Genomic DNA, 15,133 nt, shown 5'->3' on the forward strand with positions numbered 1-15,133 from the left:
ATGGTTGGACTGAGTGATCTTGTAGGTCTTTTCCAACCTTGGTGATTCTGTGATTCTCACAAAAGTATGCTCAGTCTTTTTTTCCATAAAAACCTGTCCTATTGACACTTCCCTTCCTTTTGAACTGGGAAAGCCCATTTTTCTTTCTTTCATGTCTACAATTTACAACTGCGTTTCCATTTCTAGACACTGAGCCTTGTTAATCTCTGTGTGATTACTCTGAGTGGAAATAATTTAATAATTTTGTATCTGGAAATAAAAAGAGTTTTCACTAGATTGTTTGATAGTTACCTTTTTCATTAATCTGTAGATGTCAAAAGATGTTTCACCTCAGATCCCAGCCAGGCCTTTCCTGAAAACTTGCTTTTGGAACAGCAAAGATAGGAGAGGAAGGCATTCATCATCATCGAAATTAATTTCTGCTTTGTTGATGGCTAATTCCTTCGTAGCGCTCACCTGTGACAGTGGTTTTGCTATTCGTTTTTCATTATAAATATGAGCTACAAGCCAGTTTCAAAGTTTTTGCTAAGTATGCCTGTTAGAAATTTGAAATCAATATGTATATTTCTGGGAAGAAACCAGTTGTGTTTCAGCTTTTTGTTTCCATAGAAGGGCCTACACTGCATCTGAAAATTCTCCTAAATAAAAGATTGTTATTTAGATAAATGTATTTATCTTAAATAAATAAAAAACAAGCATAGACAAAACCCCTTGTCTGTTGTATTTCTGGAGGCCTGAAGGAAAATTTCACAATAATCAAGACAGTTCACCATGTAGCCAGGATATCATGATGTGAACAAGCAACAAACAACATCCTTTACTTACCGCTCTCTACCCATGAGTTGTCTTCCAGTAAGCAAAAGGATGCTGAAGTCCTTGTTCCTCATAACTGTTTTCAGCTCCTGCTCTGTCCAGGAGTCTGCAAACAGAAATTGCCTAGAAAATGTGCTTCTTTATAGCAAAAGCCAATTAAAAAATATCATTTATTTTCCTTAGCTGGCAAAGATATTCACCTTTTTTCTTTTTTTTTCCTTTTTTTTTTTTTTATTTTTATTTTTTTTTATGTGGAGAGCAGGTTTATAATTGGCTATAGTTTTTAAATTACTCACGTCTGCAAATCACGTCTGTGGGCTAGAAAGGTTAAATGCAGCCTTGTGCAAATGTTGTAGTCTCCTTACACAGAGCTCAATATTGATGTTTGACTAAACAGAAATTGTCACAAGAGGTCCTGCAAAGCAAGCAGTTAACTGAAGGAAATACAACACCTTAAATGTTAAATAGAATTAGTTAGGTAGAAAATACACAATCAAGCTGTTATTCTGAATAACCAAACTGTAGATAAGATACCAAACTAACAGCAGAATAAAATCTGAGGGAATACATGTGCTTGTGCTAATCCTAGAGTTCTGCTAAATTTCATCTGTGCAGTACAATGCAGCAATCACTGAGAAGTGAGATACCAATGAACACTATGCTCCCAGATATGCCCAACTTGTATTGAGAACATCAAGGGCTTCTCTTTCCTCCCAGGCTTGCTACTCTGTACTCTTGATCTTTTAGGCAGAGGAGTAAGATACAAAACTTCTCTTTTTAGAATCCAGAACTGTGAAATCTTCATGGCAAAAGTTGTTCCTGCATCAAATGAATATGTATAGAGAGGACAAAGAAAAAAAAAAGGAAAAGAAAAAAAGAGAAAGAGACAAAACTTGCAAACACTGTATTTGATATAAATAAGAAAATGTCCACAATGTGGTTGTTTTAGTGCAGAACCATGTAGCAAACCAGTGGTCTGTTTTGAGTTGAGGGGAAGACTCGAAAAGGATTGTCTTCTTATTTCAAAAACCAGTTGGAACAAGATTAGTTTATGCTGTTACCTACGTGTCCTGCTAAACATTGGTTAAAATAACAAATGTCATTTTCAATGAAAAATATTATTTTTCAAAATATACTCTGACTTTTCCTCTTCTGTTGACCTTGTTTCTTACAAAAACTCTCTTGAATTCTCCTTTCCTATATCTCTTTATGGTTCTACTAGACTTTGAGGGAGAGGGTATGACTTTCATGAGAAAGCAGTTTCTTGATTTGTCCGTCATGCATATATCCAGAAGGTAAAACATTTTCCCTCCGGGGAGGAAAGAAATGTACAAAGTAATAGAAAGATTGGTACTAGCAAAATCTTTTTAGATTAGATTAGATAATCTTGCCAGCAGAATCCCTTCACAAAGCTGTTATTTGTCCAGCGATTCTCTTCCTTTGAAAAGGGAGTGTGCTCTAGGCAATAGGCGATAGGCATAGCAGGAAATATGTAGGCACAAATCCTTCTTTGGATCCCTGTTCCTCAAGACAAAAAGTTTAACTAGCCCACACACCTCCAACTGCAAAACTCTGTGTTTGCCATTTCATCCAAAAAAAGCACAGTAGCTACAAATAGGATCTTCTGTGTTGCAACTTTATCTCTTCAGTGTTCGGTCAGAATATCACTGGTGGGGTTTCTGATCCCTTTGGGAATCCCTGTTCACAGCTTTCTCTGGCTAAGTGATGCTTATGTCCAGAGGCCTTATTTTCTGCTTTCTCTCTCACTGTGGTTCCCACGAACCTGTGGCTCCCATACTGACCTGCTCTTGCCTGTGGACATGCCTAGTCTCTGTCAGACTGTGGTAACACATCTGGCTAACAAGTGTTCCTGTAATTGGTCAGCCTTCAACCTTCGTGGTGCAGAGGAAGAAACAAGGGGATTCGTTTGTACTGCAGCAAGAAATTCACTGAGCCATTTCCTTGGAAACCAGGGGGCAGGAAGCAAGGAAGGCTGATGAGGTAGTGGTGGCAGTTTAAGCTGGCAGGGGGTGATTCAGATTTGCATTTTATCTCTGAGGTTCCAGAGATTCCTTTTTCATATGAACTATCAGATAGGATTAAAAGGAGAAAGGATAAATAATGCATAGTGTTATTGGCTGAAAAAAATTTGCTAGAATTCACTTCAAACAGCATACTCTATCATATTGTTAGATTTTCAGAGCTCTTCCATTAGTGCACATTTAAACATGTAATATTTTCCAATTAAATGTGTTGGTAGGAATTATTCCTTTTAATAATTAAAGCATTTCCAGAGCTCCCTGAGGAGCGTTACCATGGAGGATCAGACCCTCTGCTGGGAACACTCACAGCATGCTAGTATACAGCATAGGCCAGCTGCTTAATGTCAGCCGTGCAGAAGCATGAAATCCAGTCTTGAGGTACGTTAGTGCTGGTTGCATATATTGCTCCTTTCTGTGGTTGTGTCAAAGTTAGTTTCTCAAGGCAGCTTTTGAACTCTGGATCTTATGGAGGCTTTGACTTGAGCGTGTCAGGCTGCAAAGCTGCCCACCTCTCAATGTGAATTATGGTGAAGGCTTGCTTGTATCTTTGGTTCTCTTACCTTTTTCATCAAGGCCAAAGGTAAAGGCTTTTATGCTCTGTGTATTTGCCTTACAGTCTTCAGAAGACTGTGAGTCCAAAGCCTCTCATTCAGCTTACCTCTGATCTTGGCTTGTTTCTTGTCTTTAATGATAAGATATTAAAGCCATCTGCTTTAATTTGGATGCTTTAAATTTATCCTTTTGGATATTGAAAATCCCATGGCACAGTCTGGAAGAAGAAGGTTTAATATGGTGTCTTTTGCCAATATTCTTTTATCCCTTTGCCATGCAGCACATTGGTGGTCCACCAGTTGGCTTGTGTGACTGTCACCTCCCACCAGAGATGGCTGATGCTCTGTATTGTGTGTGGGCACATGAAATGAGACAGACAGAATGCGAAGTGCCGTAGAAACAAGTGGTGTAATACCAAATTAAACTTGACTGCTATCAGATTTTCAGTCCATCTTCAAAAAATTGGAGTCACAGGGAGCATGGACCCTTCCAATGCAATAAAAGTGCTTCTGTGTTTATGTAAATAAAGAAGGAAAAAGACTAGCAGACTAGTTATGATGATATGTTCTTTTGGGGAGCCTGGGGCAAGATTTTTATGCTTTTCTGGCTAACCAAAACAATGAAGTAAAGTAAAAGAGCCAAAGTGCTACAGAAACAGCTGCCAACTGATTCATTTCATTGCTATTAGACATCCACTTGGATTGCCTACTTTCCTTATAGGTGGAAAAATCAAATTGGTTAGCAATACTGTTACCACTTAAAGATGTGATGATGATCCAGACCTCCTACACTGTCCTACTGAATCACAAGTGCTGTGAAATATTCAAAGGTTTTCTTGATCTGTTTTTCAATGTTTATTTCATACCCTTACATCCTTGGAATGCTTACAAAGAAAATTCACAGCTTATGCTTGTAAGGCAATGATTTGGAGTTACATGAGAGTTTATCAACAGTTTGTGTGGAAATATTAGTGGTCAAAACTGAAACCCTTCTGAATAAATTGGCTTAAAGAAATTCCTTGACGCTGAAAGAATCCTTAGAAAAAGAGCTCTGAAACTGGCACAACCACATTGGCAAGAACTGAGAAGTGTTTCATCTTGAAAATATCAACGAATTATATATATTGAGCTGAAATCTAGACAAAACATACTAGGCAAAAGTTTAACCTTTCTATTAACAAACAGAAACCAATGTCTTGTATGAATTTGGGGTTGACTTTTTTTAAAATCTTGAAAGTTCACAACAGGCAGGAAGATCATTTCCAGGCCTCAGGTGACAGCAGCAAATGTTTTTATTAATTTAAGGGGGGGGGGGGGGGGGGGGGAACTTCCTCCTAGTTAGAACTCCTGTTCAATGGGAAATGTCATTACAAACTTCACTGGTCCTTCTCTTTTGATGCATGTTTTTCCCTGGAGAATCGAAATGCTAAATTAGATGGGATTTGTGATGCTATAGTCTTTTCTCCTTTACTGTAATGGATCACTAATGCTCCTACATTATGTAAGTGGTTGTGTATTTTTTTTTATCAGTGTAGAGCCATTGGGATGTATGGGTTATTCTAAACTAAGTGCTGCTTTCAAATCTCATTCTGTTTAAACCACAGAAACTGGTACTGGACAAACTTTTAACAGTCTAAAAAGTTGTTTAAATAAATAAATAAATAAATGTTCCCAAGTTTGCTTGTTTTTCTTATGTTGAACTCACGACTTTCTCTAAAACAGCACTATCTTAAATCTTTCTAAAGTTACTTCAGTGTGCAGAAATACAATTATATTGAAAATCAATCTGATGACTGTGAGATAACAAATATAGCTAGACTCTTACCTGGTGTCTTCTCTAACTCTGTATTTCTTTCTCTGTAGCCTGAGTAAGTGTGGTCAGTATCTGACACGCTCTTGAATGCTTCTTTGACAGTGAAGAGAGCATCCATAATTTTGCATAAAAGAAGTATTTACCTCCATTTCAATATAATTTGATAGCCCTTACATAACTGACTCTGAGAAACTCTGGCAATTAACTCTTCATGCTCTGTGTTTTCCTTCACTTTCCATTGACATTATCTGATGGAAACAGATTGAGCTTAATATCACTGTGCTAAGTAAAAAACTATATTAAAATGATTCTCAGTTACAGTTATCTGTGTTGCTAAAATGATGTTGCACTCAAAGACGAGTATAGCGCAGGCAGCTAATGATGCTGCTTCAGAGCAGCTTTAGCCTTGAACAAGGACTTGCACAATTGATTTCCCTGTTCTTACTGACTTGTCTAGTTTGTAGCAGGAGACTCAAGCAAGGCGCATTTACTAAGCTGTGAAAAAGTGAGTCAAAACTAGGGCTAAAAAGCAGCAATTGCTTGTAGGTGTTTTAAAAGATCATTCGCAAAGTTGGTTTACCAGTTTCATCTTCTCACCTTTTACACCCTGAAGGTTTCAGCCCACTCCAGAGCTAACTCTTATGACAGTTCACACCAGTGCCTCTGAACTGATGAAGCAAGGTCACAGGAACATGATCTTCTTGTCAGCCTCTTTTTTAATGGGTAAGCACGAAAATGGCCCCTTGACATATGAGCCCAGAGTAACATCACTTAGGCAGCCAAGTGTTGCTAAAAAGTGTAGAAAAAAAGAAGAAGAGAGAGGGAGGGAAATGATCTTAGTCAGCAGGCAGCTGAGCACTAGTTGAATTAATCTTAACAGCAATCTCGCAGCCACGGCTGGAAATCAGAGCAGAAAAACAACTGTTGGTTTCTTTCTAGTGCCGGGTTTTACTTCTGATACTTTTACTTCTGATACTACTTTACTTCACAGACAAAGATGAGTAAATCTAGCATCTTTTCCATCAGGAGCTCATGTAGTGACTACTACAGTTGTCAGGGTGTATGACATGTCCTAAGAACTGTGCCCTTCACTCACGTCTGTCACTGCCACGGTTGAGTCAAGATGCTACAGGCTGTCCTCACAGCTGGGACCTGAGAGATCTCAGCATCTCCTGGGTTAAAGACCAACAAATTAAACTAGAAACACTGGCAATGTAAATAACCCTCCAGTTCTTACCTGAAAAGACAATCTGAGAAGTTGTTCCTGACCCTCTGCAGTTCCTGGCAGTTTTATTGTTTCTGCCTTGATCTATCATATCATAAACTACAGCAGATGAAGATTAATTTCCCAAGACTTAAATCTATAGGGTCAGGTCTGATACCATAGGAATTTCCTGTATTTAGTTCTCTTTTGTAAACAAATGCAAATGCTTTTGGTTTGTTAATTCCTTAGGCATATGAAGATATATAGACTATGACTAGACTGAAACACAAATAGTAAAGACACTTGTTAACTTAAAGTAAGTTAAGATATGCTAGGAAAGACCACATTCACCCCTACAAACATTTTGCTTATCTGAGCTTCTCCAACTCTCTTGGGCATGGGTCAGAAATTCCCCATGGAGTCTAGACTCTCCAGTCCTCCAAGGTTTCTTCTCCAAGGTGCAGAGTCATATTTTCTCTCTTTTTTTCCTTATCCTTCTCAGTAATTTTTCTTTATGATCAGTCATGCAATCAAATAAGAAAACTGTATTGGGAAACCATCTTTCCTCCTTGTTTTATTATCTTCTCCTGGACTATCAGACCAGTATTATTATCTTGAATGCCTGCCTTCAAAATAATTCATTGTTTTGGACACAAGTTTTTCTTGAAGCCCCACCTGTCCTGTTTTCCTGAGCTTCACCTGAGTGGGAGCTTTTCAAAAGTGTGAGTCTTCATAGCCACAGCTTGCATGAATGCCAGTGTGTGGGAGAAGTTTGCAGTCTGGCAAAACAAACTTCAGGACCTACTGCATCAAACAAAAGTCTTTTGCACTATAGAGATCCTCAATGCTATCACATACTTGTTTTTTCCCTTCTTTTATAATGAGAAAGATGCTTGTTTCACTGTTTGTTGGACATTAAAGGAAACCTTTGAAAGTATTAAAATTGAGTGGGAAAATGGGGAAAGGAAAACAACTGTTCACGCTAGCCAAGAAAATTTTGCCTGCTTGCCAGCTTTATTTTTCAGACAAAATGACATCTGCAGCTGGTAAAGTTTGGCTGCAAAGGCTTTGAAATGAGTTTTCAGGTTGCTGCCAGAATTGGGCTGAGGAGTTGAGAAGAGCAAGCAAGAGGCTTGGCCAAATTAGTGGGCTGGGCTGCCCTTCTCTTCTTGATACCTTCCCTTGTAACTGATGAGATAATTATAATATATATAGTCATTATTTACACCCTCCCCCAACTTTGCTGCGCAGATCTGACCTGTTTCTTCTCTATTCACTTCCCACTCCACCCACCTCCAACTGGCAACCAATCTGTGACATTTTTTGCTCATTTATTACAGTTGTGCAGGCTGGCCCTGCTGCACATGGAAAAACAAACCGGCTCATTTCCTCTCTGTGTTTCTACTCCACATATACAACATCAACACAGGGCTTTCTCGAACTGTATTACTATAGCAACTGGTCTCAGATGTCTTTCAAATCTTTTTTTTTAGGAAAAGGATTTGATGAAATATGAAAGGTTTTGGGGCAGATATATTAATCTTTTCTACTTGACCTTATTGCTGTTTGATCTTTTCTACTTGACTTTATTGCTGTTTAAGCCTCTGTGGAAAAAAAAAAAATAATAATTGCAAGAGTTCAGAATTAAAGAATTAATAAAAGTCATTGAGTAGCTGGTAACTAGTAGGAAAATAAATATAATAAACAACAACAATAAGAGTTACTTTCATTTATTTTTGAACTTTTACTTTGAGGTCTTCCATTTCAATTTTGAGAATGTTCTAAGTCAAACAAATTCTAGCAATTTCATAAACCATGCTGAAATGTTACACTGATATTGTCTTAATTATGACATGCAGTAGCAGCATAAGCCAACAGAAGTAAAGCATGACACCATGGCATGTAAAATGCCTTCAGAGCTAGTTGTCATTGACAGTAGTTGTACAGCCTACAAAAGAAGAAGACTCATCTTTATGACTTTTGTCACTGAGTAAGTCTTAAGTAAGTCAGCTACTCAGCATAATGTCGCATGTTCTAGTTACATGATTATGGCAGATGACTCTTCGAGAACATGGTCAGATCCAAGTCTAGCATATACTTTTGTAAAACAACTACCACATTTTAATTATTTTATTATTATTTATTTTATTTATTATTATTATTTATATATTATTATTATTATTATTATTATTTTAACTCAAACCTTTTTGATTGCAGTTCAGTATCTACTATGATTATTTCAAGGTTTTACACTCACTATTGGTGGCTCCAAAACTTGTTAGCTGATGAAGGATGTAAGAGACATTGTAGAAGATTAGATTTTATATGTGCACATGTATGTAACCAGAAATTTAATAGACCTATATCATATGATATCATATCATTTTTATATCATAATAAAACCATAGGTTTGTAAAAAAAAAATAAAAAGTATGGGTGGCAGACATTTTTGCATGTCATGTTGTCGTGCTACCTCTTGTGTTATGCTTTCTCTGCATGTCACTACTATCAGTGTAGGAAATCAGCACAGTTTATGAAGTTCTAGAGGAGTTGCCCTGCTGCTTGCAGGAGAAGTGTCATCCTCAAAGAGAGCAGAAATTGTTTTAAGCTCCATGCAAGTGTAGGTATTTATTGCGTTATCATTTACATACAGATAGCTGTTAAAAGAAATCTATGTTTCTTTGCTCTGGACCAATGTACCATGTCACTTTCTTTCACATTTAATTTCAGTGACTAATAGGTTTGACCACTCATTATTAGTATGTTGTTTACACTACAAACCAAACAATTTAAAAGTCAGCCCACAAAAAAAAATTGAAGAGCATATACAACCATTTAAAAAACCTAAAGTTTTTCTATTTCTTTTTTTACTGCAATATATATGCATGCAAGTGAAAACTAATACTTAAATAATAACATGCAACATAACAAAATTATTTGAAAGCCAGATATTACTGAATGACAGGGAAAAAAAAATATGTTCTAAATAATAGAATTTTCTTTCATTGCCAAAATGATGACTTGACCAGAGAACTGAATTGTCACTACACATTTTACACATATTTAAAGTGGTAGAGTTAATCTCAGTTTTAAAGTTTGTACTTTAGCTTTTCACTTTAATGAAAAAGCTGTATTATTTAGCTTTTCTTAACAAACTTTATAGTTTTGTTTTAAAGCAACCTAGACTGAGAAAACTGTCCTTAAATATCATAGCCAAAAGCTAATTAGGAACAACATACTGATCTGGGAACTGGGACTTCCATTACAGCCTCCAAATGTTCAGATGCACTCAAGGCTGCAGCAATATACACTGCTCTGAAATAACAGTTGGCTGGACTTAGTCTGAGTATCCTTTTCAGTCTATAGGTACAGAAAGTTCTACTTAAATCTCACTTTGTGTAGTACAGGCTCTCCTTAGAAATGGAGAGCACTGGCTCAGCTCTTTAATCTGCTGTGGAAATCCACAGCTAGAGATTCATGTGTGTATGAGTGGATGCTGCTAAATGAGTGCCACAGACCAGTGGCAGTTGCATGCGGGCACCCGGGGATCAGCAGGAGGAGTTGAGAGCCTCGTGTCTTCTCTATAATTAGAAAATGTTCAAGGTCCGATGGGACCAAGGAGCAATTTGCAAGAGCAGGCACTATTCCATGAGTGAGCACTGGAGATTTCTCTCACAAAGATGGACTCTGGTCCTGTTTTCTGGGATTTTCTGTATCTTTCGTGCTTAAGAAGTCACTGGACAACAAATGTGGGTTATAAAATACATAACAGCCTTTAATGTGAGAATGCTCTCCAGAACACTTGAACTTCCTGCATCACTTTTTCCTACTCTCAAAATTCCAACAGGACTCTCAACCAACACATTGCAATGAGATTGCTATGGAACTCTGCTTTGAAAACAAGGAGAAGACTTAGGTCCTCTGGAGCAGAGAACAGAACTGAGTCTGGCTCTGTGGTATATATCAGGTGACCCTGTCAACTGACAGAGTTCTCCTCCTATAGATAACCTTCAACTGCTGTTTCAAAAGAAAGCAGCATTTGCCAGCATGTTCTGAACAGACAGAAATCTTACCAAGAGGCATAGAGGTGATCTGATACATAACTTGTAGCAGAGGCAACTGCTAAGGAAGCTGAGACAGAAGAGCTAGCTGAGTGTCACAGTCAGGACTGTGTATCAAACCTGAACCTGATATTCTTGTAACTTCTTACTGTCCAGGAAATTTTCAGGTCAAAATAAGAATGGAGGTATTTAAGGAACTTTATCAAGTCTCAGAAACTGACAGAGAAAACAAGCACAGGTCTGAGCTTACTGAGTTGCAGAGTCTTTCCATATTTGAAATAATAATAATAATAATAATAATAATAATAATAATCGCATATGATCAAGGTAAAAAATATCTCCTCTATATATTTGCTTCTGATCACAGAATAAGGTTTTAATTCTTTTGTAAGTTATACAATTTTCTGAGGCTTGTGTGAAGTTGCACTGAGACAAGCTTTAGTAATAAAGTGTAATTTTTTTTCTCCTCTCCTGAAATTTCTTAAAGCTCCTTGGTCTGTTTATAAAGGAGTGAAATGATCTGATGAACTCGTTGCTTTTGAGCACAATGAGCAGCACTTGAAAGCAGAGCTCAGGCTGTAGGGGTGCTTTGTCTGATAACACATATCCCTCAAGATGTTAGAAAACAGCATATTCTCAGTCCCCATGTGACACTGGCAAAGCTGATTCACTACAGTCTATTTATTCAGCCATAAATAAATAACGTGAATTGTTAAGTAACCAACTGTTTTATTGTAGTTTGCCATTAGTGTGAAAGGTTTGCCAATTTATGCATCCAGCAAGTAATGATACCTACTAGGAAAAGGGGAAGCTCTTCTCATAAGGGAGAACTCTTATCCCCTCATGAATGCAACATGACTCGATAAACAGAGGAAAATTAATCTATAAATAGACCCATTGAACTCACGTGCCACAATGCCTTTCACACCATTTTTAATAATCACGATCAGTGTCATTCAGAGATTGTTTTAAAAGCAGCTGGGATAATTATCATCGGGCTTTGAAGCCAGCATTAGTACTAGAATTAGGAAATTGATCATTTTATCTCAGGTGACAGTTGGCAAAACTTCTTTCTCCCCAGGTATTGATTGTCTCCGCAGTTGATAAAACACCAGGGTTTATTGCAGGAGGCAGCTCAAGGCGTGCAGTGATTAGTCTTCCTTTGCACTCTCCAGCTCAACAGGCAGTAATGTCAGAGGAGGGGAGATCAGCTAAAGCCAATCACAGGAACCTGCAGCAATAACAACATGCAAGAACTCTTAAACTGCTGTGAGGGTTGACTCTTTTCCCTCCACTCCTTCTTTTTCCACCTCCCTGCTGCAGAAATGCACCAGTGTTGTGCTCTGCTGATTGGCTTGAACCTGTTTCATCTCCTGCATCTCCCAGAATGAGGGGAAGGCAGCTGGGTTCATAGCATTTCATTTGCTGAGAGTTGGCTGCCCAAATGAAGAATAAGCAGGTGAATTTGGTGAGTCTCTCATTCTATTTAAATGTACTGAAATGAAGCAAGAGTTTCACCGTTGGTAAATTTTTAATTTTTTTAAAGTTGATTTCAGCTATTGGGATTGCTCCTTCATAGTCTACGGAGACAGTAACAGCTGGAGAAATCTGGATAGAAAATCTCTTTCATTAGTTTCCTCAGAGACCAGGCACACTGTGGAGTAGAATGACTGTGAATTCACAAATGCCTGGAAATAGCAATCTTCCCCTCTGATGCAGAATCAGGGCTCTGGAGACGCTGTATCACACAATTATAATCTGTTCTGATATTTGTTTTTCGAAGGAAAGAAAAATAATGAATACAGACAGGTTTCATATCTCTTAAATGAATTGATGCTGTCTGTGGAATTGAAAAGATGAGATTCAAAACTACCACAGAGTTTCAAGTAATAGAACTCAGATAATTAGTTCCCAATGCTTAAATAATAAAAAAAGAATAAACAAAAGCTATGTTCTTGAAACTATGAAAGAGCATAATTTAGTTTCTTGCCTTCTGTATTCTGCTTGTTGAAAGTTTTGTGTACACAGATTGTGTACACTGAGCGTGTGCCGTTCGGCACTGTGTCACATACAGAGATTTTCTACCTCTTCAGAAATTTTTTGCACAGAATAGGAAATATCTTTCAGACAAAATGGCACCTTGCTCTGCTCTCAATCCTGTTATGTAAGGCATATACAAATGTCTTTGGAATTCTGTTGCTTTACTCCATTGAGGACTATGAACAAAGGATTTCATTGTTGTATACGAATGTGATGTTTTCATCTGCAATTTAATTTTGCTATTGCTTTGTACCTTAAAATTTAACAGTCTAAAATTTCTGGTTATCTCTATTGTGAAATAATTAAATAATACAATCATGTAACTTTTCTTGTGAAATTTATTTAAATTGAACATATTCGGATATAACTAAAACCATACCAATAATATGAATTTTCCCAGATCAGGCAATTTGGAAGGGGTTTCCTACTATGGTAAGTGATCTTACTACTTTTTAAAAGGTGAACTTCACTGTGGTTAGATGTGCTTCCTTTGCTTTCCATACCACGACTTTGTCAGCACTCTTGGTTTAGAGGTACTGCTAAGTAAGGTAAGTGCTGAGAGATGATACCTGATAGTAGTTATGAGTGGGAGCAGCAGAAGCTGCAGTGGAGAGAGCAGGAGCTAGACAAGAAAATGTTACATAACATGAAAGTTCTGTCTTATCAGTCTGGTGCAGCAAAGTGAGGACTTGCATTCCAGGTTTGAGGCTTGCTGGAAACAAGTTGTTTTATTTACACCGAGAAGAGTCTGTCTACCTCACTTAAGCCACCTATTGATGACTTAAAATGGTAACATTATTTTGGAGATGAAATATGAATTGTGTTATCTTGGTCTTTTCCACTTTATCTCAGGTTTTAAAGCACAAATATTTGGGATACATGGAAGTACAAAGTCTGTCTTGCTTGAGTGCAGCATCAAAGGCAGAGATGCAGAGGATCTCGCATCATAAAATATACCTGGGGAGCTGAAGACATCCAGGAGTGCTTCCCCAGCTTGCAAAAAGTCCAGTGGTTCTCAAATTGCTCTGAGGCTTAACTACTCCTTCAGAAGGATTCTTAAATCCCTAAATAAATCCCTAAATGTTGTTTACACTGTTTGGTGTCCTGCTGTCTTTGAAAAGGATGTGGGTGGGAGAGCTTAAGACAAACTGAGCACTGAAATGGTTAGTAGTCTCTTGATCCCGAAGAAACCTCTGTAGTAACTTGAAATTATATCTAATATTTATTTTAACTATCCTACTTTTTTTTTTATAGTCTGATAGATAACTATTTTTCTAAGCTCATTCCAAGCAATTACAAACATGAAAAATTTCTGGATCTTCCTAAAACTGTCTTGTAGTGATCTTCTGATATATTTTAACTTTTTTTCAATGCAAAAAATTATTGCTCCAAACCAAGATATGTGGTGACTTTTAATGTCCTGTTCCTGCTGATCTCAGTGCCAGATTGTTCTTCATAGCAATGCTAACAGTTATGTCATGGTGAAATGAGTAATAATCAGCAGGAGGGTATCCCTAAAACAATAAACATAAGTTCACACGAGAACAAAATAATATTAAAAAAGGAGGAGATAATTAAAAAACAACGTTGTCCATTAGTATAGTTTCTCTGATGTGTTAGATTCCTTTCAGAATGTCATTGATAAATTTTAAAACTGCTAGGAATGTAAGTTAGAAGATTTTATTTTTTTTACAAAGATAAAGGTTAAAGGATTGTTTAAATGTTTTGAAAATACTAGTTCAATTTTACAATGGCACATCCCCAAATGTATTTCCTTATTATAAAAAGACTATATGTAGTTGCTACCTACACTGCTGTATTTTTAAAGAGCCATGAAGTACAATATTAGCCTGAAAATAAGCAGTCCAGTATTTTGTCCCTGAATGCTAAAATTACTGAAAACTAATGTTGAAGTTTAAAGTGTATATTTTGGTAAAAGTTCTCTCAGTGTACTGTAATGTAACTTTAATGGTTGGACAAACATTTTGGAGAGTTCTGGTGTTGTGTGGTATCTCTTCTCCAAGAAGCTGAAGAGTGAAGGTTGCCCAGGGAAGACTAAGATTCCCAGTGTGGCTCTTGTGAAAACGTGCTCAGATCAGTACCACAGAGCAAGGAATTGTTAAGGTTTTCAGCATGGTTTATCTCTGAAGCAGCTTTCCTCTGGGTGAATGAAGAATTTTTGGATTCTTAGAATCTAGTCTTTTAGTACTTTACAATTTTGTCCTTGTCTCAAGCCTAGCAGCTTGAAGAAGGGTTTGGAGGGCCTGCTTCAGGAAAGTACCCTACAAGGTACCTGCAGGAGCAATTCTTTAGTGTGGTCAGACCAAAAGCCATGTGGCCATGTGTGAACTGGACATCATAACACTTTCCATTCATAGATGTTAAACGCCTGGGTGCCCTCTGGAATGAGTATCAGATGGATCATTTTCCAGACTGTGTGCTCAGCAGCCCATTTGTTTGCAGTGATTCCTAATACTGCCATTTTCCAGCCATCTGGGTTTCAGTCTGTTTTCTGATACCTGGTATCTGACTTTCTGATTCTCAGTTCTGCTGGCCAAGGGATTGCTTCCATTCATTTGGAACAGGATTTGGGTGCTAGATGTTGGTGC

At 37.5% G+C, this 15,133-nt stretch overlaps 1 protein-coding gene across 1 annotated transcript in view; it reads left to right on the forward strand.

Moving 5' to 3' along the window:
• The first annotated feature begins 11,772 nt into the window (after nucleotides 1–11,772).
• TRPM3 (transient receptor potential cation channel subfamily M member 3) overlaps nucleotides 11,773–15,133 on the forward strand; it is a 396,319-nt gene continuing 392,958 nt past the window's right edge. The window contains exon 1 of the mRNA XM_052701292.1: nucleotides 11,773–11,952. Coding sequence (XP_052557252.1) covers nucleotides 11,929–11,952 — 24 coding nt within the window. The 5' untranslated portion in view covers nucleotides 11,773–11,928. The remainder of the gene's footprint in view (nucleotides 11,953–15,133) is intronic.

The sequence above is a fragment of the Tympanuchus pallidicinctus genome, unplaced genomic scaffold, assembly GCF_026119805.1.
Source record: "Tympanuchus pallidicinctus isolate F22 unplaced genomic scaffold, pur_lepc_1.0 scaffold4, whole genome shotgun sequence".
In the NCBI taxonomy this organism is placed as follows: Eukaryota; Metazoa; Chordata; class Aves; order Galliformes; family Phasianidae; genus Tympanuchus; species Tympanuchus pallidicinctus.